Here is a 24,444-nt window from a genome sequence, read left to right on the forward strand (position 1 = left end):
TAAGTGGAACGTGATTACGTGCTCATTGCAAAGTAGGACGACATTTAGTTGCATGAAGTTGACAAGTTATTACAAAATGGTCACACATTCAGGGCAAAAACAAAAAAAAATGTGCATAACTGAAGGGAAATCAAATTGTACATAATTGAAAAATCACAAGATGTAGTTTTTATGCCAACTCGGAGGATTTATTTTCCTCGTCCCTCTTCTGGGTTGGCGGTCAGCACACGAGTCAGCGGGGGAAAGTGAATGAGTAGGTGGGGAATCCTGCACTCTTATTTCCCGAAGATATTTTCTGTTTCTCGTTGATATTCTTCCACTACCATCTAATTTTATGACATATTGGCGGTCTCCTTTCATTTCAATGACTTTTGCAATACGATCCCAGGCCTTAGAGACAACATTTTGCACTGCTACTGCTAGGTTACCCGGTTTGCAAGGGCGGAGTCTCTTAGCACTAGAATCATGACGGAACTTGACATTTCTCAAGTGTCTACCCATCTTCTCCTCTCTGTCTATCATAATGTCTGCCCACTGCTCTGTTATCTTATGATAGCTTTTAATCATGGGGACTGAGTCTATGAGTTGTCGTCCCATGGCTAATTGTGCAGGCGATTTATCGATGTCTCTTAGGGGCGCATTTCTATAATGCAAAATGGCTCTTGCAAAACTATCTGTGTCGAGGCTTCCGTCGCTTCTTGTGTTATCTTGAATGGTTCTTTTTGCTGTTACGTACTGCTGCCTCTGCCCTCCCGTTGGATTGGGGGTAATGGGCTGAGGATATTCTCATCCTAACCCCCCATTTCTGTAGGAAGCTAGCCATTTCAGTGCTTACCAAATTGGTGCCACCGTCGAGGGAGATTTCTTCCGGGGCACCCCACTGCATGAAGTATCGTCGGAAGAGTGGGATCAACTTAGCAGAAGTAGCACCACTTGGAAAGAAGGCAATTTCCAGCCAACCAGTAAGCCTATCTGCATATGCCAGATATTGTTTTCCACATATTAGAAACATATTCGTGACCGTCTGTTGAAAAAGATATTCCGGGGGTGGGGTAGGCAATAGCGGTTCCTTTTGTTGGGATGGAGCGATGACGTCACATGTTCTGCACTGCATCCTCTTGAGCTTCAGTTGACCCTCCATCCCAGGCCAATACACAGCCTGTCGTGCCCTACGAATCATTGAGTCAGAACTTTGGTGGCCTGAGTGTAGGTTAGAGACAACTCGGTCTCGTAGTGACACAGGTATTACTAGACGTATGTGCCCTTCATCATATGAATGCACCACCAGTTCGTCCACGATGCCAAGTCGGTCCCGTACGTTAAAATACGGCTTTATGCTGGAGTCGACTAGATTTCTTGATACCGGCCAAGAACCTGCGGCTACCATACTCTTTAGCAGCTGATATTCCACATCGCTTTCAGCAGCTTTTTTAACAGAATTCCAGTCGAGGGTTATGACGTCATCGCTCAGCGACGTGATCAACGCTGCAACGCACGAACTCTCAACCTCAACCTCCTCCCCCATCTCACTGTCACTCGCATTTATTGGGCTTCTGATTACTGGGTATCTTGAAAGAGTATCAGCTGCTGAGTTTTTCTTCCCAGGAATGTATTTCACTGTGAAACTGTATTGTAATGTTTTTTCCTTTAATCGAAGCAAACGAGGATTTGCAATGCCTTTCAATTCTCTATCACCAAACACTGACTAGCGGACGGTGGTCAGTAACAAGGATAATATTGGGACATCCCAGTAGGAATAATCTAGCTTTCTGAAAGCACCATACCACGGCAGCAGCCTCTCCTTCAACGACTGCATAATTGACTTCTGCAGAGGTTAAATGTCTACTTCCACAGAGGGCAAGCTTCCATCCCCCTTTGCAACAAAAGGGGACTTTATCCTCTTCGCAACTGCAATGTTGTTGTAACACCAGAAATCCCATCCCATCACGCGACCAGTCAGTGATTACCGCAGTTCGCCTAGATTTATCGTAATAGGCCAATCCATCCCCATTCAAATTGCATAAAATTTCTTTAGTCTTTTCGAATGCATTCTGTAACATTTCATCCCAGTATACCTTTCGACTGGTAGACTTTTTTAGGAGGTCTCAAAAGGGTTCCATTAGTTGAGAGGTAGCAACAAATGGTGCCAATTGGTTTACGAGGCCAAACCAAGACCTTATGTCAGTGATGGTTGGTTGATTTGGCATTGGGAAGCTCTTGATTGCAGACAACTTTTCCTCACCTGGCTTGAAATTGTCCCAACCTAATTCATAGCCTACAAAGTCTACCTCGCGTTGGCAAAATTGAAATTTATCTGGATTGAAGGTAACTCCGTTCTCTTCACATGCTTGTAAAAAACTTATCGTGTGATAAAACGCTCCTTCCACAGTATCATCATATAGGAGAACATCACCGACACATTTAGATTTTCTCGGAATGTCCGCTATTACATCATCAAAGCGCTTTGAGTATACATCCGAGGCAGAGACATGTCCCATTGGGGTCCTACAATACTGGTACCTACCCCATGGGGATATGAAGGTAGTCAGGTGCCGACTTTCCTCATCTAATTCCACTTGATGGAAACCAGAATAGGCATCTATTACAGTTTTGTATGAACGCACAGGTACACTGGATGCCATGTCGAACGGGGCAAAGGTGTGATGAGTTTCTCTTTTGCAATATTTGTTTAGCTTTTGGTAATCCACTGTTCTTCTTGGGTTTCCATTCCTTTTAGCTACTACTACCATTCGCGCACACCAATCGGTTGCAGTTCCTGTAGGAACGGGGCGGATTATTCCCAGTTTTACATCGTCGTCCAGCTGTTTTTTTACCTCTTGCTCCCAATGTTTGGGAATTGGAATTGGCGTATGGCATGCGTATGGGACTGCATCAGGGAGAAGGTGGATATGGTGTGGCTTTCCCTTCATCACCGGTAATGGATTCCGTTTAGTATTGAATACCGTGCCAGAGAAACGCTCCAAAATCCACCTTTTGAGCTTAGGTACATTGGCCTCCTGAGGGGAGAACGGCAACTCTATGACGTCATGGGTGTTGCTCCCATCACTGGTGACGTCTTTGGCATCCACACTATTGGGCCGTTCCCTACCAATATTATTTACTGATATTCCGTCTACCTTAACATGATGGGGGAAAGTTTGCATCCACTAATCCTAAACACTTACATACATCTATAGATAGGTATAGCCTAGAGACACCGCACACTACTAACACCTCTATGTTTAGAGCGTTATTTCTACCCAATGTTATTGTACAACGCACACTACCAAGTACTCTCATGGGTTTTTCGGCTGCATGATTAACCCTGGCGTTCGAACGATGCAACTGTTTCACGTTCAGTCCTAATTGATGCAAAACCTTTTCCCCCATAATACAAACTTCAGCCCCAGTATCGGCAATAGCATCAATAAATGCTTCATACATTGGTACATCACGTCTCATTTTATGTTCAACTTTTACGTGCACATGCGGTAGCTTTCCCGCCAATGCTGTCACCTGCTGCCTGCTGGACCCCACAGTGCTGCACTAATGTTCATGCCGTCACTGACATGGTGTCGTCATCATGGTCAACTTCAATGCCTGCTGCCTTGTTATTCGCACGTTTTTTTCTGCAATATCTAGCTAAATGACCCTTTACACCACAGTTGTGGCAACACACAGAAAAGTTTGCAGAAAAGGTGCTATTTATACTTTTCTCATTCATCTACCTGAAGAGGGAGACAGCAGTCTCTGAAATATAGTATTTTCTCTCTATATTTTGGTGTTTTTATGGGCACCTTTTATTAGATGGAATTCTGTTGTAACAGAACATTTTTACCAGTCATATTAAATATATGTTACCATTCGTATCTGAATTGAAATGTGTGTTGAAGATAAAGTAATATCGTGTACTAAAGTTATTGGTAATACTTTATGCTAATTTTATCATGTTATCTATAACCATTCGAGTAATGTAGAATGAGGACATGACAGTACATGAAAATATTAAAATTTCCTCCTCTTATCATTTCAAACTATCCGGGCCTCATCAGTAACTCCTTAAGGGTCACTGGGTCCTTCAGCGCCTCCTTCACCGATAGCTTCCTAAATGTAAATTTATATGAAGTTGATGAGATTTCCTCAGGATATCAGTACATTATTATTGAAAACTGTAGCGGTTTCAGGAAACCTCTTTTGTGTTAAAATTTTAACGCGGTTCAAAATAATTCAGGCTTTCGGGAAAATTGTATTTTTTCGCTTTTTATTGATCTTATTCTTTATATTACTACGTACTATATATTATATATATATATATATATATATATTATATATATAATATATACATTTATCTATATTGTCGGCAGAGTCGGTCGTATCACTGAAGTCCTGATTTCTCCTCTGTCGCTGGTTCGAATGCACGAAAGGACAAAATTATTATCAACTAAAAAATTCCCCTCTGTTAACATATATGAAAATATATTAATTCGAGGTAGAGCGAATTGGTTATTATAGGACATTTGTAGCTTAATGCTTATATACTATGTATGTATGTGTGTAAGTATATATAGGGCTGAAGCACAAAACACGTTATGAGACTTATCGTCACAGCGCCACGAGTAGAGGGAATAACCCATCACCTCGAATTATTTGGGAGAAGTTCAGTGAGCGGTGTCGGAACTAAGCCCTGGTAGGGGGTCCAAATGGCTATCCTGATCACCCGCCCTCCTTCGGCTGGGCCGTAGGGTGAGTGAGGGTAGACGTTTATCCACCTGAAAAGTGAAAACAATTGGGGTGTATTACTTTTTCACAGCGTTATTAATATGATTTCCAAAAAAATCATTCATATATTTCTGTAAAGTTCAGATTAGTTTGGTTAAAATTAGACTAAAATGCTCACATGCACACACATGTATATTTATGCATGTGTGAGTGTATTTATGTATTTGAGTAAAAGCGAATCCCATAGAAAATAACCGGGAGTTGATAATTGTTTCAAGAACTTTCTGTGATTCAAGCGCCGTTTTGCGTCAGATTTCAAGTCGAATCAATTCGTACTGCTTGCTTGACGTCGTTGTAACTAACAAGCAGGACTTGAATTTCACCCCATCTTCAAAAAGACTTGGAAACTCTCTCCAACACCAAAAAGACTTGGAGACTCTCTCCAATACCAAAATGACTTGGAAACTCTCTTCAATACCAAAAATATTTGGAAACTCTCTCCATCGCACACACACACACTGCTTCCTGCACTGTAGAAGATGACTACATGTCAGCTAAAGGTCCTCTATGCCTGGCTTTATATGAATGTTTGTGTGTTTTAAAAAATGTTACTGCTACTACTACTGTAACTACCACTTCTACTATTACTACTATCACTAAGACGCTTATCATCTCTCCACCAGCACCACAACACTAGGTGCCAGTGTCTCAAGAGCCTTCGGTTCTAGGCACTTTCTTCCTATAGTCATTTTTCGTCCATTTTTTTGGCAGTGTCGAAAATATATTACCTTTTTTTTGAGGTTACCGCAGCGACGGTGATTTTATCACAGATTTCCTGTTGATGCAGTGTCACGTCTGTTACGCCAGTTTAATAATCATAAATCAATCAGTTACCAAGTCTCATTGTCACCATGCATCTGGAATGGTGACAGAGAGACACTCGATAATTTGCTAAAACAAGGAGCACCGTCGTTGCAAATCCATCAAAAAGAAAAATAGTAGATTCGACACTTTGCCAAAAAAGGGGCCAATGATCCCGCATTGATACACACCACACTTCAAGGAATCGAAGCGCATTCATAATAATAATAATAATAATAATGATTCAGTGGCAAAAGCCCTCCACTGGAGCCTGTGCAAGAAACATCAGCTACCTTGCAGTAATAAGTGGTACGAGCACCAACCTGAGGGAGTGATAGAAAACGATCAGGCAAAGATCCTCTGGGACTATGGTATCAGAACGGATAGGGTGATACGTGCAAATAGACCAGACGTGACATTGATTGACAAAGTCAAGAAGAAAGTATCACTCATTGATGTCGCAATACCATGGGACACCAGAGTTGAAGAGAAATAGAGGGAAAAAATGGATAAGTATCAAGATCTGAAAATATAAATAAGAAGGATATGGGATATGTCAGTGGAAATTGTACCCATAATCATAGGAGCACTAGGCACGATCCCAAGATCACTGAAAAGGAATCTGGAAAAACTAGAGGCTGAAGTAGCTCCAGGACTCATGCAGAAGAGTGTGATCCTAGAAACGGCACACATAGTAAGAAAAGTGATGTACTCCTAAGGAGGCAGGATGCAACCCGGAACCACACACTATAAATACCACCCAGTCGAATTGGAGGACTGTGATAGAGCAAAAAAATAAATAAAATAAATAAAAAAAATAAAAATAATAATAATAATAAAAAGAGTATAATAATAATACTATTTCATTAAATACCTCTTCACACCAGCTGACGAGGTATTCCTGGTGAGTATGACCATGGCGCTCGTAGTGAATAGCGCCCAGTGGCGCTGCATCAGGATCTTCAGCCTTTCCAGGCCAATGCTAGTGATCACTATCGGCCTCTGCTTCCAGACCAAAAGCATATCGTTGTGATGTCCTTCAAGGAAGGAATCCAGGAAGTCGGGGTCGTTACTCGCTGCCGCCAGAATTATGCAGTGGTAGGATTTTCGAAGCTTAATCGGAAAGAGACAAATTTATTCTTTTTGTATGTTCTGTTTAAATGATATTTCAACACACACACACACACACACACACATATAAGTGTATTATTCTGGTTTTCTTTTTTTTCATGAAAGTGTCATTATGCTTAGTAGTATTGTTCTTTGAAGTTAATTTCGTGATTAATGCAGTTTTGCTATCATGTAAAATATATAAATATATATACATGTGTATGTATACATGCATAAATACATACTTATATATATATATATATATATATATATATATATATACTATATATATATATATTTTTCCCCTTAGAGAGAGTGGTTTACAGATGTTGCTATACTTCTGGAATCACTCTCTCTCTCTCACGTATCTAGTTTTCGAAAAAATTTTTGTCTTTCCGATACTAAATTTTTATGGCTCCCGCTTGCGAACAAAGTTTGAAATGACCTCGTGGAGAGAGAGAGAGAGAGAGAGAGAGAGAGAGAGAGAGAGAGAGAGAGAGACTACGACGACGAAGGGAAGGTATCTGAGTCATGGAATGTCTGATAATATCGATTTCAGCAAAACCATGTTCCCCTTCTTAGATACAAGGTATCAAGTCAGGTAATTTACTTATTTTCTAGGCGCTATCTCAAATGAAATGAATCTCGTGAATATATTTATGGGAATTATGATTTTATGGATATATCAAACACACACATATATGTATATATATGTTTATATATATATGCTTACATTATATATATCTGTATCTATCTATTCTATCTATCATCTATCTATCATCTATTTCTATCTATCTTACTATCTATATATATATATTATTATAGTAATATATATATATATATAATTATATTACATATATATATATATTTAATATTATAAATACATATGTAGCTATATTGCGATTTGTGGCATTTCAGTGTTACTTTTACACATACGTACTTAAATTATATATATATATATATATATATATATAAAATATAGATACATATACATATATAATGCATACATATATATACAATAGTCTTTTCACTGTCATATGAGATTTCAGTGACACCTCTGTTTCTCTGGCTTTAATTTCCAAAGTCATGTTTTGTTTTATATTGATACTATATTTATGTCCCTTTTTCTTGATTTATTATGCGATGTTTCTTCGTCATGATTGCTCCTCTTTTCGTCACAATCATCTATTATTAACTCTGTACCTTGTTTTTTTTTATCGTGTTCCGTATTCTCCCTCTTCAATATCAGTTAATACTTTACTTTGCACATTTGTATTGTGTTTCATTTGTTTTTAAGTATCCGCTTTAATAATTACTGTATAGTTTGCTCATTTCATGTCGTAATTGATCGTATTTTTTCCATTAGCATCATGTTTTTTATTATACGCAGTAATTTATTTTTCGTCAGCATCAAACGATGTTACATCGTTTAAGTGTGTTAATACTTGATGCTGTGTTAAGATATGTTCATTGAATGTTTTACTTTTCATTAACACCAACAAATCATATTTAGTTTTATATGACTACCATCAAGAGGTACAAAAGGTATTTATCATGACCTACCGATAGTCAAGAATGTTTTACTTTCCATCTACACCGAAAAATCATGTTTTCTGTTTATCTCTCATTCCCCTCAAGATGTATATATGCCCGTTGTTTAATCAGGTATTTCCTATTGCCTTCTATTACTTCTTTTGAACGAACACCATATTCCTTGGAAGCTTGAAATTCAAGTCAGTGACCCCTGTGGGCTTGTTTCATAGGAATTGGGTTCATCTTCGGAATAATAATCGATAATAATAAATTCCGAGTGGATCTTGTTTGTCCTCCCCCGGGTGACACTAGGGGAGACACGACGCAGCCACAAACAAACTGGTTTATCCTTCCCGGGTCGGGGTAGGGGAACTGGTCTCATTCAGACCTTGCAACGTTACTTCGAAGACCCTGCAGCCTGACTGAGGCCTTCCTTTCGTTAGCACCTGCGAACGAAGAAAAAGAAGATGAAGAAGAAGAAGAAGGCATTAAATAAGTGACATACAGAGTGATGGTCACAAGGACGACAATACTAACAATTCAGTCCAGCTGAGGTGACTTAGTTGCATTTAAACTCCATAAATTCTGGTGTTTTATGAGACGACAGCAAGATCTACATATACAAAATACACTTGTTTGCTCAGAATTCGGTTTAGGGTTTAGTCGAAATCCAGAAGTTGCAAAGAAAAGAGACTATTTGATCCTGAGCATTTTCCAAGACTATCGTTAACGCAGAGTTTCTTTTTTTTCTGAATTATCATTACCAGTTTTATCATTATCAAACTCAAAACGAGCATCTATCATTTTTAAGGAATTCGTATCCAGATTCCAGATTCCAGATTCCATATCCCAAGCTTTAGTATAAGTTAGAATCGAAATGAGCAAGAGAATGAGATACAAATTAGAAAATAAAGATGCAGATGAGAGAAGAATAAATCCAAAAATACAAGAAACGTACGAGAAAAAGGGATACATTACCTGATGGACTATTTATCATTACCTGGTAAACAGCGGCAGAGGACGACCTCCCGTCCGTGATGAGGAGAAGGGAACACTCTGGTTTCGAGGTCGTCCTCAAGATGGTCGCCAACGCATCGCTAACGACGGAGAGAAACTCTTCTTTCCCTGGTGCAAGTTGCATGCCTGGAGATTTAAAAGAGAGAGAGAGAGAGAGAGAGAGAGAGAGAGTGAGAGAAAGCAATTTAAAACTCTCCCACCACAATACTCTCTTGTGTGCTAGACGAAGCAGTTATGATGGCACATTATTGTTTCTGCTTTCTTCTTGGATTTATTCAAGTACAACTGATTGATATTGTAGGAAATACCGGTGCTGTACCGTATGTTTATGTGACTGATGAAAATAACGTACGATCTTGCGTGATATGTTGTAATGATTTGAATCTTCAATCCAAAATAATTCGAATGCTTTTTATCTTGTATCATCTTTTTTTTAACTTGAAAATAATCTAGAAAGTATCTATTTTCATTCACAGTTTTTTTTCTTTTTTGTAAATAGATTGAGTCTCGAAGATATTTATGACAAGGTTATAAGTACCACTTCTTCAAACCATTCATACAAAAGTTTATTAAATAAAGACATGAATATCAATATAAATTTTTCTTCCTCGGTTCGAGCCCAGAGAGCCACATTAGGCCTCTATCTCACCATGGACCATCCTTGACCGATCGTTTTAGCGCCAGAGGCTGTCAAAAAAAAAAAAAAAAAAAAAAAAAAAAACTAAAGATCTCGTATGAATACTCGTTTAACTTTCTAAAGTTGAAATACGGAAAAAACAGCTTCATCAAAATTACATATAAAGAATACTATAAAAAAAGGTTTCGGTTACAGATATGATTTTTTCAATTTCATATTCAATTTGTGTAAGACAAATTCACGAATTTCGTATAAATATCGTTTAATAGGACACGAGTTTGAAATAAAATGCTTCACAGAATATTCAAATATTTAAAATTAAAAAAAGTAATTTTAGGTATCTGCGATTGATATTTAATGTTTATTTAAACAAAGCTATGAATTTCCTGCAAATGTTCGTATAAGTGACATTGGTTGAATAGCACAAAATATAGAAAAATTATGAAAGTGATTGCAATTCGAAATTAAGAACTGCAAACTTAATCAATCAGTTTGATTACGACTTTTACACTGATTTGCAGAAGGAGAAATTCTTGACTATTCTTTGATTCCCTAAATTTACTGAATGATTTAGCGTAGTCAAAAGGCGCTTCTGATATATTTTTCCTAAGAGTACGGAGATTGTGTTGTTGTGATATGCCCGTCTCGGTCGCTTAGAAAGAATACAAATTTAAGAAGATCATTCTTACCTGCTTCCGCTATGAAAGGAGGGAGACCAAAAACTATTATCCAAAGGAGAATTGCTATTGGGTGTTTGTGTGGAATCCGCATTGCTGTCGAACAGTTCTCTGGAAACTGGAAAATAATCGAGGAGAAAACTTTTTAAAAATAGGTCTCAACGCAGAAGAGAGCGTAGAAAGTCTTTTGTAAAAATAGAAAAGTCTCACTGGCTCATGGAAGCTCTTTGGTAGAGAGAGAGAGAGAGAGAGAGAGAGAGAGAGAGAGAGAGAGAGAGAGAGAGAGAGCTCTAAAATCTCCCCTACTTAGCCTTAGAGATTTTGAGGAATGGAAAGGAAAAAATACGAAAACCTTTTATAAAAAAAAAAATCTTTTTAAAACTAACAAACAATCTGCATGGAGTGGAAACATCCATCGCTTTGAAAATAAGATCACTTCTGTAAAATGATCACTGTTTAAAAATGAAAGTACCATAGAGCAGTAGAATTTTTTTCCCATTAAATGAGCTTACACTTTATGGGGAAAATAAATCAGTTACCAGACAACTAAGCTGATTAAGAGCTCTTGTAGGGCTGGCCCGAAGGATTAGATATTTTGACGTGGGTAGGAACCAATTGGTCACCTAGCAACGGGACCTACAGCTTATTGTGAAACCACATTATATCGAGAAATTAATTTCTATCACAAGAAATAAATTCCTCTGATTCCGCGTTGGCCGAGCGGAGAATCGAACTTCAGACCACTGGACTGGTAGCCGAGTGTGAAAACCACTCGTCCAACGAGAAACTAAAATTTATGTAACTTACGAGATGCGATTCTTCCTGCAGATGAGGTAACACTGATGTAAATTAAAACTACTTTCAAAACGCCAACAATGCTGTGACGCCAGCGTCTTACATCAACGAAAATCAGGATGTCATGGAGGGCAGCTCGAATCACGGCGTTTTCAGACCGTAGAGTGTGAGCAGCTCTTTCCCGTAGGTATCTATAAACCTGATCTGATGACCTCACTGTAGCGAGGTGCCCCTGAATGACTGACAGCCACATTCTTGTGTATACAAAGGCTTTGTAGAAAGATTTCCAAAGTTCTAGCTATTGTCCGTGTCGCCAGAATAAGTAACGGGTTTATCTGAATGAAATTTGGAACTCTCTCTCCCGACATTCATCCATCTATCGGCTTACTTATTCCTTTCTTCTGGTTCGTTTCGCTTCCGTATCCTAAACGAGCTGTACTTTGCTGCCGTTTTTGTGGCGTTTTTAATAAAAATGAAAAGAAATTGTATATTTTTTTTTGTTGTTGTCTCTTATCAGTCATTTTAACATTTTGTGAATTTTTTTGCCTTTTTAGCCTTGAAAATGGGACTTCTTGTACAGAAAGTCGGTAATCATAATAAAGCCAGCTGATTTCGACATAACTGTCCTTCACCGACTTCGATTATATATATACACACACACACACACACACACACACACACACACACACACATATATATATATATATATATATATATATATATGTATATATATATATATATATATATATAGTGTATATATATATATATCATATATATATATATATATATATATAAATCCGAATTGGAATAATAAAATCCGAATTGGATTAAAATAGTGACAACAAGAAAGAATAAGGCTAAATGAAAGGTCGTGCAGGTTCTATAAAATTTTAATTTCGTATTCAGATAGGTTAAAAATAATCGTCCAAATTATACAGTTAAAGATACATATCTGCCTTCACACCCATTTATATGTACGTACATACACTATATATATATTAATATATATATATATATATATATATATATATATATATATATATATATAAAGGCAAATGTCTCGAAGAGAAAAGTGATGATGAATATTTCTCATCAGTTTTACTTTCTCTTCGAGACATTTGCCTTTATATATATATATATATATATATATATATATATATATATATATATATATGTATATAGTTCGTAATTTCTATATGTTTTTTCTGTACTTGGTAGTACAGATATAGTCTGCTAGCTGTATATGTATATAGTTCGTAATTTCTATATGTTTTTCTGTACTTGGTAGTACAGATATACTGCTAGCATGTTGAATAATGTATATTCAGATATGTGTACATGTACAGGTGTTTCAAATGAATGAAATGAAAGTATAGATCATTACTAGAGAAAAGCGTGAGTAATATCTTCATGCAATAGGGCATTGGTCAGGATTAGAGAACTACAGTAGACGTTGAAATCCACCAATATAGGGAGCTGTTGGAATACTGAGCAAGATTGCGAACTTATATGGTGCTTAGGATAATAAATAAAAAAAGAGTGTGTAAGACGAAAGATTAAATGATCAGCTATAAGGCGATTAAAGAAGGCATCAGGTGTTTTGCAGAAGTCTTCGATGAGAGATATTTATGATAAGTGAGGACTTAGGACTGATAGAAGAATGATTTAAGTAGCGTACGTATAGTAAGGCTGAGGAGAAAAACAGGTTTGTATTAAAGGCATGTTTCAAGGGATAAATTTGAGCTCAGCTTGGCCATTTAGGCAAAGGCATAAAAATGTAGGAAATTGCTTGGTAAATTAGAAGAACGGTTCATAAGTTTAGGGGGGAGAATAAGTAAATAAAGACAACAAGATACTGGACTGAGTGTATGGACGAATTGTCAGAGAAAATGTTTGCTTGGATATCAAAGAAATATAAATGGATAAATATGCAGCTTTTCGATGACGTTTTCACGTAAATGAAGCAGTGTCGAAGTTGTAGTTATTTAACATCTGAGCGACTAATTTATTATTACTTTGATGAGAGGATGAACATATAGATATTTATCAGAGAACACAGTTTTATCAGTCTTCATAGATACTACAGAAATTCAAATTACTTCAAAGAAAGTTGCAGAACCGAGTACAACCCGTCTCATGACAACCTGGGTATCAGATCACATCCCTGTGTATTTGAACCGAAGAAACTCTGAAACACATTGACCATAATTTTCCGTGTTCTTATTGTAATTATTCAGCAACTTTCAGGTGTTCAGGAAACATTTCCCAGATAAATCTCCGAACAAAATGTGACTGTTGCCAGCGCCAGTCCTGCTACTAAGAGGACGAACAAACCCTGGAAAAAGAAAGCAAGAGAATGAGAGGTGGGATACGTGAGGGAATGTTCTGCTTATTCTGAGAAATCTACTTTTTTCTTTTGTTACTTCTCTTGTTATATAATTATATATATATATATATATATATATAAATATATATATATGTATAATATATATATATATATTATAATATATATATATATATATATATAATACATATATATTATATATATATATATATTACTAAAAGAACCTCATTTAAACTGGATGGAGTCTAGCTTGGATTATTTATTCCGGTAGACACCATTCAGTTTGAATGGAGGTCCATTCAGTAATTGTACTATTGCAAAGAACAAGTGTGTATATGATATATATATATATATATATATATATATATATATATATTATATATATATAGTGTGTATGTGTGTGTATTATCTTTTAGCGGTGGATGAAAGCCCTTTATCAGCTATATGTTAAGGACTTTATTCAGTAAGCAACATTATAAGCCTGTAAGCATGTTAATAGCCAGATAGACCAACAGACTGATAGACGTGCTATATTTACCCATATGTTTGCTGAACAGATGAATAGATAGAATATATTTACCCACATATTCGCTATAGACAGCGGCTCCAGGACTGCAATTGTCGAAGGCATGTACTGGCAGGCGGTGGAATTCGCGACGTTTTTATTGAGCCAGTATTGGTAAAGGCCCGCTTCGAAGATTGCGCGGATCCTGTTATGTAGAGAGAGAGAGAGAGAGAGAGAGAGGTGAGGATAAAGATGGAGGATAATAGCAACGGGGCGGTCATGCAATGTCACGTGATATACGATAGCGGGATTTCAACGGGTTGTCGACGGTTATATCTTACGTTCATGAAGTTGATTGCTCTTAGTCTTCTTGTCAAAGTAAGTCATACGCACCAGCTGATACTGGCCACATTCTAAACTCATCGAGACAGACATTTATAACACAGACACATCCATTTTATATATATATATATATATAATATATATATATATATATATATATATATATATATATATATATATATATCGAGCTACAAATGTCCTTCAATATCTAATTCGCTCTACCTCGGAAAATTAATATATTTTCATATATGTTTAACCGAAGGGGAATTTTTTTAGGCAATAATAGAATTGCCGGCCGACGGCCATGAACCATGACATCTTCAATTCCAGGACTGGCAGTGAAGCCTTAGCCCACCCCGCCACCGCAAGAGGATATAAGTTTATGCCGCCTCCCGCCGGTTAAACATATATGAAAAGTATATTAACTCCGAGGTAGAGCGAATTAGATATTAAAGGACATTTGTAGCTCGATATATGTATATGAATCACGGTAATGTGATATGACTTATATATATATATATATATATATATATATATATATATATATATATATATACATATATATATATATACATATATAAACATATATATGTATATTATATATATATATATATATATATATATTATATATATATATATATATATATATATATATGTAAAACGCACACACACACACACACACACACACACAGACACACACACATATATATATATATATATATATATATATATATATATATATATATATATATATATATATATATATGTATGTATTATGTGTGTAGTTGTGTAATTAAGATCACTGATTTTTTTCCTTAGTATCTGAGGGGTTAAATTAGATATAGGCTTAGGAGTCGATGGTTATTATAAAAATATTAAATATCATTAGGCAATCGGGATTATAAATACTTCTTATAATGCTACTATCGTCATTATCACTGTCTTTATTAACGTTATTCGTTTAGGTCTTTAATCAGTTATTTATCACTGATATTTCCACACTCCATATGTATCTCGTGTATGTTGCACCGCCTACAATATGACTTGGGCAGCGCACTGTAGACACTATTAAAGGGCCCCAACTGCACTACTTTCTTCTCTTTTTTTATCTTCATACCTTCCTTTTGGTCTCTTTTCACTTAGCTGTCCGTCATAATTAACTTAACCTTGTCCCATATCCAAATGCCATTCAATAACATATCTTCACACCGAGCTCTCTATCAGTTTATCAGCGTAACGATCAAGACCTGATGCTCGGAATGAAGATACCTTCATTCTGCTTACTTATGCTACCTGTGAACCAGTGTTGTTATAATACCTTTTGTTGATAGCCGCCACCAGAGGGCTTCCTTTCTGGAATACCATGCCCATGGAATAGTGGACGAATGCTTCCCGGGCGATGTAGAACTGGCATCTCCCTGTGTCGGGGAGAGTGTGATGATTTAGTGCAAGGTTGTTTTGCATAATTCTTTAAATACTTCGAAAGAAGTTAAGGAGACTGACCTGCTTAGGGAAGTTGTGTTCATTGGAAGTGGGCTTGATGCCATGTATTTCTTTTTTAATAGAGGCGAACTCTGCCCATTAATCAAAACCATTACGTTAGTCTTGAAATCTGTACCATATAAATGTGATATATTTTTACTAATTCGAATAAAATTTGGTCGTTATAAACGCTGTAAGAAGTATCTGATATCGAGAAGTAATTTAATGATTCAAGAATAAATCGACTACCATATCTTCTTACGAATGAGTCACCTGTTATCGATAAGTAATTAAATGATTCAAGAATAATCGACTATCATATCCTCTTACGAATTAAATAAATGTTATCAAGAATAATCAAATATCATGTATTCTTACGAATAGTTACCTGTTATCGAGAAGTAATTCAATGATTCAAGAATAAATCGACTATCATTTCTTCTTACGAATGAACCATCTGTTATCGAGAAGTAATTAAGTGATTCAAGAATAAATCAACTACCATATATTCTTATGGATTAAATACCTGTTACCGAGAAGTAATCAGCTCAAGATTCACCTGTCTTTGAGAAATAAGCCGCAATCATGGAACCGGCATCGATGGTGTCCGTTGCCAAAATGTGGGTGCCTCTGATGACGAGGGTCTCCAGGGCCTGGGCGAACTCCCAGTATGGTATGTCCATGTATCGGCCGATTTTGGAGAGGTCGGCCACTTCCTTCAGGGGTCCACTCTCCACGCTCTGAAATGCTACACTTTCTTTAATAATTCCCAATGAAATACACTCTGTTTACTTAGAGATATGCACGTATGACACGAGCGCACATATATATGTATATATGTCTATGTATATTTGCATACATAGTGTATAAAATATATATATACGAATATGTATAATTATACAAATATATATTATATATGAATTTTTATCAGATCACCGTGATTCATATACATGTATTAAGCTACAAATGTATTTTAATATCCAATTCGCTCTACCTCGGAATTAATATATTTTCATATATGTTAACCGAAGGGGAATTTTTTAGTTGATAATAATTTCGTCGTCTCGTGGGTTCGAACCAGCGCCAAGCGGACTGAGGAGAAATCAGGACTTCAGTGATGTTATCGACTCGGCCAACAAGTCCGCTGGGCGCTGGTTCGATCCCACGAAAGGACGAAATTATTATCAACTGAAAAATTCCCCTTCGGTTAACTTATATGAAAATATATTAATTCCGAGGTAAAGCGAATTGGATATTAAAGGAAATTTGTAGCTTAATTCATGAATATATATATATGTATGTATGTATATTTACTTACGAACAAATAATCACTCAAAGCTGTTCGACGAGGGAAAATAACGATCATAGATTTATGGTCTATCAAATCCCTGATCGTCTGTATGGGTTTAGGAGCGTATTTAATGGCCAGAAGCGACGTGAGGTTTGAGCTGTAACTCCAGCAGATGATCATGGTGGCGATCAGCCAGCCGGCGACTACAAGTCTCTCTGGGAGACTGACTATGTTCATCTCCAGGCCTAAGAAAAGACGTAAGTTTATAAGTAATTTGTATTTTTGCTTGCTCGGGGAGTAAGCCTACAAACTACTTTGTTATTTTTGTTCTTTGGAGGGGTTAGGAAAGCCCTGTGGAAGAGCCTAAAAAGGTCCGAAAAAGGTGTTTCGCGATGAGTTAAAGATACAGGAATTCTAGGATAGGGTATCTATGATTTATTTATTAGAATTGAAATATAAAAAAAATAAGTAATGCGTGTGTTAACCAGTACAGAAAAATTATTTCCAATAAAATATAGCGTATTTATTTGAATTTCCATTGGTGAAACGACGCTCTATTTGACTGTAGATTTTAGCAAGCGCCCCGAGTAAGCTGAAGGTCAGATCATGCTTTGTTCCAAACATACAAACCTGAGGTTTTTATATGTGGGAAATTTAATCCCACATGTAAAGACCTCAGATTTGTTTATTAGGAAAAATGCAAATTACTCTCAAATAAAGATTTGCCCTATTTTAGAGCCGACTGTAAAGTGGTTTTGTATGTTTTACTAACTATAGCGAAGTATGGAATCTAGAACTTGCTCTAGGGAATGTGTAGATGTATCCATAATTGCAGAAACGCTGAAAAATATAAATCTAATGGTTAGAAATTTTACAGTGAAGTTAGACCTAACTGTAAAGACTGGTCAGGAAGGTTAACCATTTTATAAAGGAATAGTATTGGTGTAAAACTTCGTAAAAAGTATATATATATATATATATATATATATATAGATATATATATATATATATATATTTATATATTGATATATATATATCTTATATATATGAACGATGGAGTGCGCTGCGAGATCTTTCGACTCGAGGTCCTTTACTTAGCAGTCTACTAAGTAAAGGACCTCGAGTCGAAAGATCTCGCAGCACACTGCATTGTTTCACTTTAGAAATAATAAAACGGAATCACAGACATCAATAATTGTACTTTACGCTCTCAACGAATTCACTAATTCTGAAAACATATACATTATTTTCATCTCAGTTCAGAATATGCACAGCATTAAAAATATAAAGGCAATATTCGTAACTGGATTAGATATTCGATTACAGTAGGCCTACTAGGTACAGTTATGCTCAAATCTCATGCGACATGACTCCATAGGATTTCGTTCAAAATTCATTACCTGGCAACCTAACATGCTCCATATTTATCTATTATTTCAGTGTGAAAACACGATTATTGCATACAATAAGGCCACCATATGTTTCATATGAGTGAAATCTCTCATTTATTTCAAAACTGTAAGAAAATGTCACGTGTAGCAAATTTTAGGAAAAACTCTATGAAACATTTTCATAATTTTCGTTCACACATCGCTGAAGCCTTTGACCAAACCGTAGTCGTCATCAAACATCCGTTTAAATGTTAATTAAAAAACGAAAAAAATGGTCATAACATTAATAATGCTTCCAAAGCAAGCATAAAATTTTAAATAGACCTATTTGATTGCTTTTACACCTCAGTGCTGAAAAAATGTAAATATGCATATACAAAAGTAGAATGCGCCCACCGTTATCAACGTGTGAGGGGAGCGTGTGTGACATATCATTAGTGTCGGTGCAACCAGAGTCAAAGTATACAGTGTCTGCTCACGAGGTGGTACTAAAACCTATCCCCGCCCCTTGTGAAACGTCATCAGTTGCAAAAGGACCATATCTTTATGAAACTATATTTATGATAACATTTTCACATAACTATTTTTGCGATGGCTTTTTTTTTATATAAATGTTCCTCTTATTGCATGTTGCCGTATACTACGTTAAAGTACAAAGAATGTTCTTTCAAATGATAGATGGCACATTACAATTACGATTACTTTCCTACCCACAAGCACGCACAGAAAAAAATTATCTACGCACACAAAAATGTGCAATTACTTCATCCGTCAACCTACATACATTCACGTTTCGTAGCGTAACTGACTAAGGGATGATGATAGAAAGAAACTGAAAAATGGATTAGAAAGCTGATAAAATTTGCTATATAACGCATAAATAAAATTGATCGGTGTTCTCAGAAATTTTCGAGCAATTCTAGGTCAAAGACGGACCAAAATTTGTAAATTTTATGTAAATATTTACATTTTTCCTACATAATTTTTCATCTTATTACATTTTGCCATATACCATGTAAAAGTACAAAGAATACCCTTTCAATAGGTATATGACACATTACAATTACAATTATTTTCAAACCCATAATCGCGCACAGAAAAAATTATCTTCGCACGCAAAAATTATAAAAATATTAAGCGTTCGTGGGAGATCTGAAATCTAGCCCCGCCCCTTGTGAAACGTCATCAGATACATCCAGCCAAACTGACGAATACGTTTTTGTATTTTTTTCGAAAATATTATAATCGTTTGAGGCATGCATAATTAATACCTTTATGTATACAGTTTGTGTTATATGTAAATTTACGTGTTCGGAAGTATATTTATGTGATATGAAGTGCTAATGAGAAATTTGCTGGAAATGTGTTCCCTGTATCATTGTCGTCATCATTTATTCCTTTGACACCTTATATCGTATATGATGTAATTGTTATACTGTTGATATTGTTTTCCTTTTTGTGGTCAAGTCGTGCAAATGTAACTGCCATTTTTTATACTGCCTGTATCCACATTTTCTTTGTATTTATTGCATAACAATAAGTATTCATAATAAGATTTGGAAAATATAATTAATTTATCATGCTAACCTTTAGCATAAAAAAGTTGCTTTTCAAAGTGAGGTATGAACACAGTGACAGAACTAAATACATTTCTTAAGAATGATTTAAAATCGATAATATTACTTTAGAGAAAGAGAGAGAGAGCTGAGAGAGAGAGAGAGAGAGAGAGAGAGAGAGAGAGAGAGAGAGAGAGAGAGAGAGAGAGAGTTCATGTTATAAAAAATGGCCTTAAAGAGAATACAGCAAACCAGTATATAGGTAAGTAAATAAATAAGTAAAGAATAAACATATGAAGAAAGCTGGAGTAACTGTGTGTTCAAACTGGTATATTTTGTGGAATAAAACAAGGCTTGGTGACTAAATGAGAGAATGAGCATTTAAAAAATCAAATATGTGACCTCTCTACAGATTTTATCATCAAGATTTTATGAAAAACACCATGAGATATGGATTAAATGTATAAAAACTAAGGGTTCTTTAAGCAATTCAATGGAGAAGCACGGGCAGTGTTACTCTTCTGACGTCACAGTATTAGCTCCGCCCCACTGCCGAGTTGAGCAGACCCTATATACTTTGACTCTGGGTGCAACAACAACCACCTGGTGTAACTTAAGTAGGTCTACACTGAGTAGCGACAATGGAATTATCTTGAAAACATTTTCTTTATATGTGTTAGAGAAATATTTGAATTTTCATACATAATTATTTGTTATATTTCTTAAATATTTCAAAAATGATGGCACACAAGCAAATATTCGCCTATGCAATTATTCTTTTGTCAAAGCCAAGATATTTTTCCTAGGCCTAGGTGTTAGATCTCTTTACACTTAACAGTCACATCTCTCTATTAACAATTTCTGGCCAGAAAGCAAATGAGGTTATCTACACATTACTGCACTTCCACTTCAAGTTACCTTATGAAAGAATAAATTATACACCAAAAGCGAGCAGAAGGACTTTTAAGAAAATATTTTAAACCAACTGAAAAAATAGTGTTCCATACGCCTTGATATTAATACTAATGATATTTTGATTAATAGCCATCTTCTCCATATAATCAAAATCATCATCCTCTTTTATTCCTCAAAGAACAGGTAATCTCTACCAATAAAAACATTAGTAGCAGATTACACTTCAAAGGCTTCGAATATTTTTTTTAGACCTATTAATCATTTTGCTACATACAGGCAGCTTAAACACAGTCTAAAACTTCAACATTCTAAGAAAACTGGTCGTAAGTCATATAAGTATTGTATTCCTCAAGGAACAGGTAATCTCTACAAATAAATTCACTAGTAACAGATTACATCTCAGAAGGCTGAGATTGTTTCTTTAGGCCTATAAAACATTTTGCAACATACAGGCAGCTTAAACGCTGCCGAAAACTTTAACATTCAAAGAAAACTTGTTTTAATTCAAATTCCTACTTTGAAAATGTTGTTATGACTGTTAATTAAGCTTATTAGGTCTACTGTCATGATGCTGCAGACGTGGTTATGTTAACCAGTGCTTTGATTAATGGCACCGCTAACCTTATCACACCGCACTTTGAACTAAGCAGCAGCGTAAAAAGAAAAAAAATCAGTTCAAATCACATAGATTACGAATCATACCAATACAAAAGGGATCATATTCATAAACCATAAGGAAAATAGGGCTAGCTGTGAATTCGCAAACTTGTCGACATGTATGACGTTAGATATAAGAAAAAAAAGTTACGTTGTCTGAGAATCTGGACGATACAAAAAGAATTATGTCGCATGAGATTTGAGCACCACTGTCGGCAAGGATAGTGAAGATACAGTTTTCTTAAATCTTCAGACACGTATTGCTCAATAATGCCACACCTGGCAACTCTAGAAAGGGGGCGGAGCTTCAAAATCATTGCGTTTGTTGCTTTTTAGATTTCCATTAACTTTACACCATAAAGATTCTGTAGAAGTCCTATAATCATTTATACTTGAATGTAGTAACAGGCTCTATATTATTTGTTAATGTTGGTTTGGTAACGTCTGTTCAGAGCAGAATATCGAATATCCTTTTGTAAAACCTACTGTGAAACCTTACTTATATGTAATGTTTGACACTAAACCGAAGTAAAATTCATGCGTCATTGAAGACGGATCTTAAAAAATGAGAGAATTAAAAAAAAAAAAAAATTTCGGCAGTACTTCTGGAGATCGTGAGGAACAATACAGTAAAAAATGAAATATTATGGAGAGAGAGAGAGAGAGAGAGAGAGAGAGATAGGCCTATCAATAGAGATAATTCATTATATTTACTTTGAGAGATTGAGTGATATTTTTTAAATGTGTTTCAAAAGTGAGAGAGAGAGAGAGAGAGATGTGGTGATGGGGAAAGAAACTTGGAAGAGAGAGAGAGAGAGAGAGAGAGAGCTCGGAAGCAAAGGCCCATCTGTAGAGATACTTAATTCATTATATTTAGTTTTAGAGATTTGAGTGATAATATTTTTCAAATGTGTTTTAAAAGTGGGAGAGAGAGAGAGAGAGAGAGAGAGAGAGAGAGAAATCTGCTTACGAAAGCATAGGCCTATTTATAACTACTTAATTTCATATTTTCTTTGGGAGATTGAGTGGTGATGTATATTTTCAAAGTATGTTTTAGAAGTGGAGAGGAGAGAGAGAGAGAGAGAGAGAGAGAGAGAGAGAGAGAATATTATAGTATTGGTGACGGACTTGTGATGGGGAAAAGCAGAAGAAAGAGCGATGAGTCGGTACACAGCACGGTCCAGATACCTGGGAAACAGGGTGATATGGCTGCCAAGATCGTGCTGCACTATGCTAAATAAATTTGGAGGACCATAGTATTCAAGTTAATTCTCTAAGAAATTCATACCCTAATCTTTATTTCATTCGACGGTTGCCGTAACATTCAAAGACTGTGAAAAGACGTGGAAAATTTCAAATACAGGCTCTCTTGATATAATCTGTACTTTTGAGAATCTGTTTTCATCCACGAATCATTCACGAAAAAAGCTGTATTGAGTCAAAGTATTTACTACCACGAATAACTCAATACGTATTGCACAGATAATTAAAGTTTTAAATCGTGCAAAAAATGCTGATGTGTTGGGAGATCTTTCAGCATCGCGGCAAAGTAATACAGTCTTGTAGGCTGACTACGAATTGCTTTGTAATGGGAGCATAGCCAGAAAATCTTAGAGCTGACATGCTACTGCAACCTTGATAAAGGTTTATTTTTAAAGACAATAACTTTGTAAACAGCCACTAGTATTCGATCCATGGTAACGTCAAAGTAATCGAAGTGTGAAATCCGTTACGTAAGCCAGTATCCAGTGACTTGCGCTTTCCAGCTCGAAGTTCTAGGGCTCCTCCTCACATCATTGAAACCGTTCTTGCAGATGCAACTAGATTTGCTTAACTTACCTTAGCCGTCGCAACATTGACTGCCATTGACGTCAGCTAACTTTAAATGCTTTGGAATACAAACGTACATTTGTAGAAACTCGAATAATTACATTCACCACTTACGATGATGCAATAATATTCCCGTTCATGAAGGAAAACGAGTAAATATTGTCGTCGTGATACATAGTACTACTATCAGAAATTCGCATTCTGTTTACCAAATCTCTATGAACGAAGCCATCTGAGAAATTCCAATTACTTCGGACACATATCGTGTTTTTAAGTATCTGAACGGTTTTGTTTTGCAGTTTCAGCAATGTATTTTCATATTCTAGAGTAAATTTAGAGAGATTGCGTCTTTTCAGTAAAAACAAATGGAAAATTCGATGAACGAAAGCTAATGAGAACTGTATCTTCCCTTTTCTTGTCGATAGTACATTAGTGTAGTTATGGTGTGCGAGCACAGTACTTTACATACAAAAAACAAACAAACCTTGCTGAAGAAGGAGCCTGTAGGTGTGGAAGAAGACAGCATACGCGTACTTTCCCAGAGGCTGTTTCTCGTGTCTCTTCCCAAAAGCTGTCGTCAGCACAGCGACCAACCACGTGGACAGGAAAGTGCACAGCCAAACTGTGGACGTCAGGGGGAACGCGAAGCCCCAGGGGTCCACCTCTGCCCGGTTCTGGGCCACGATGAACTTGCGGGCGTCGAAGATGAAATTGACGGTGAAGTCGATGGCCTTGCTCCTGACTTCGGTGACGTCGTGAGGCCCCACGGCGAAGTCTGCTTC

The 24,444-nt window shown here is 36.3% G+C and overlaps 1 protein-coding gene and 1 long non-coding RNA gene across 2 annotated transcripts in view; one reads left to right on the plus strand and one right to left on the minus strand.

Annotated features, from left to right (window-relative positions):
* Window positions 1–24,444, plus strand: part of LOC135213814 (uncharacterized) — a 79,233-nt gene that overhangs the window by 36,661 nt on the left and 18,128 nt on the right. The gene's annotated exons all lie outside the window — the stretch shown is intronic.
* LOC135213812 (glutamate receptor-like) overlaps window positions 12,608–24,444 on the minus strand; it is an 18,171-nt gene continuing 6,334 nt past the window's right edge. The window contains exons 5-10 of the mRNA XM_064247929.1: window positions 24,147–24,444; window positions 17,341–17,558; window positions 16,582–16,762; window positions 15,859–15,958; window positions 14,274–14,403; window positions 12,608–13,684 (exon numbers count right to left, since the gene is read on the minus strand). Coding sequence (XP_064103999.1) covers window positions 13,601–13,684; window positions 14,274–14,403; window positions 15,859–15,958; window positions 16,582–16,762; window positions 17,341–17,558; window positions 24,147–24,444 — 1,011 coding nt within the window. The 3' untranslated portion in view covers window positions 12,608–13,600. The remainder of the gene's footprint in view (window positions 13,685–14,273; window positions 14,404–15,858; window positions 15,959–16,581; window positions 16,763–17,340; window positions 17,559–24,146) is intronic.

The sequence above is a fragment of the Macrobrachium nipponense genome, chromosome 43, assembly GCF_015104395.2.
Source record: "Macrobrachium nipponense isolate FS-2020 chromosome 43, ASM1510439v2, whole genome shotgun sequence".
NCBI classification, from domain to species: Eukaryota; Metazoa; Arthropoda; class Malacostraca; order Decapoda; family Palaemonidae; genus Macrobrachium; species Macrobrachium nipponense.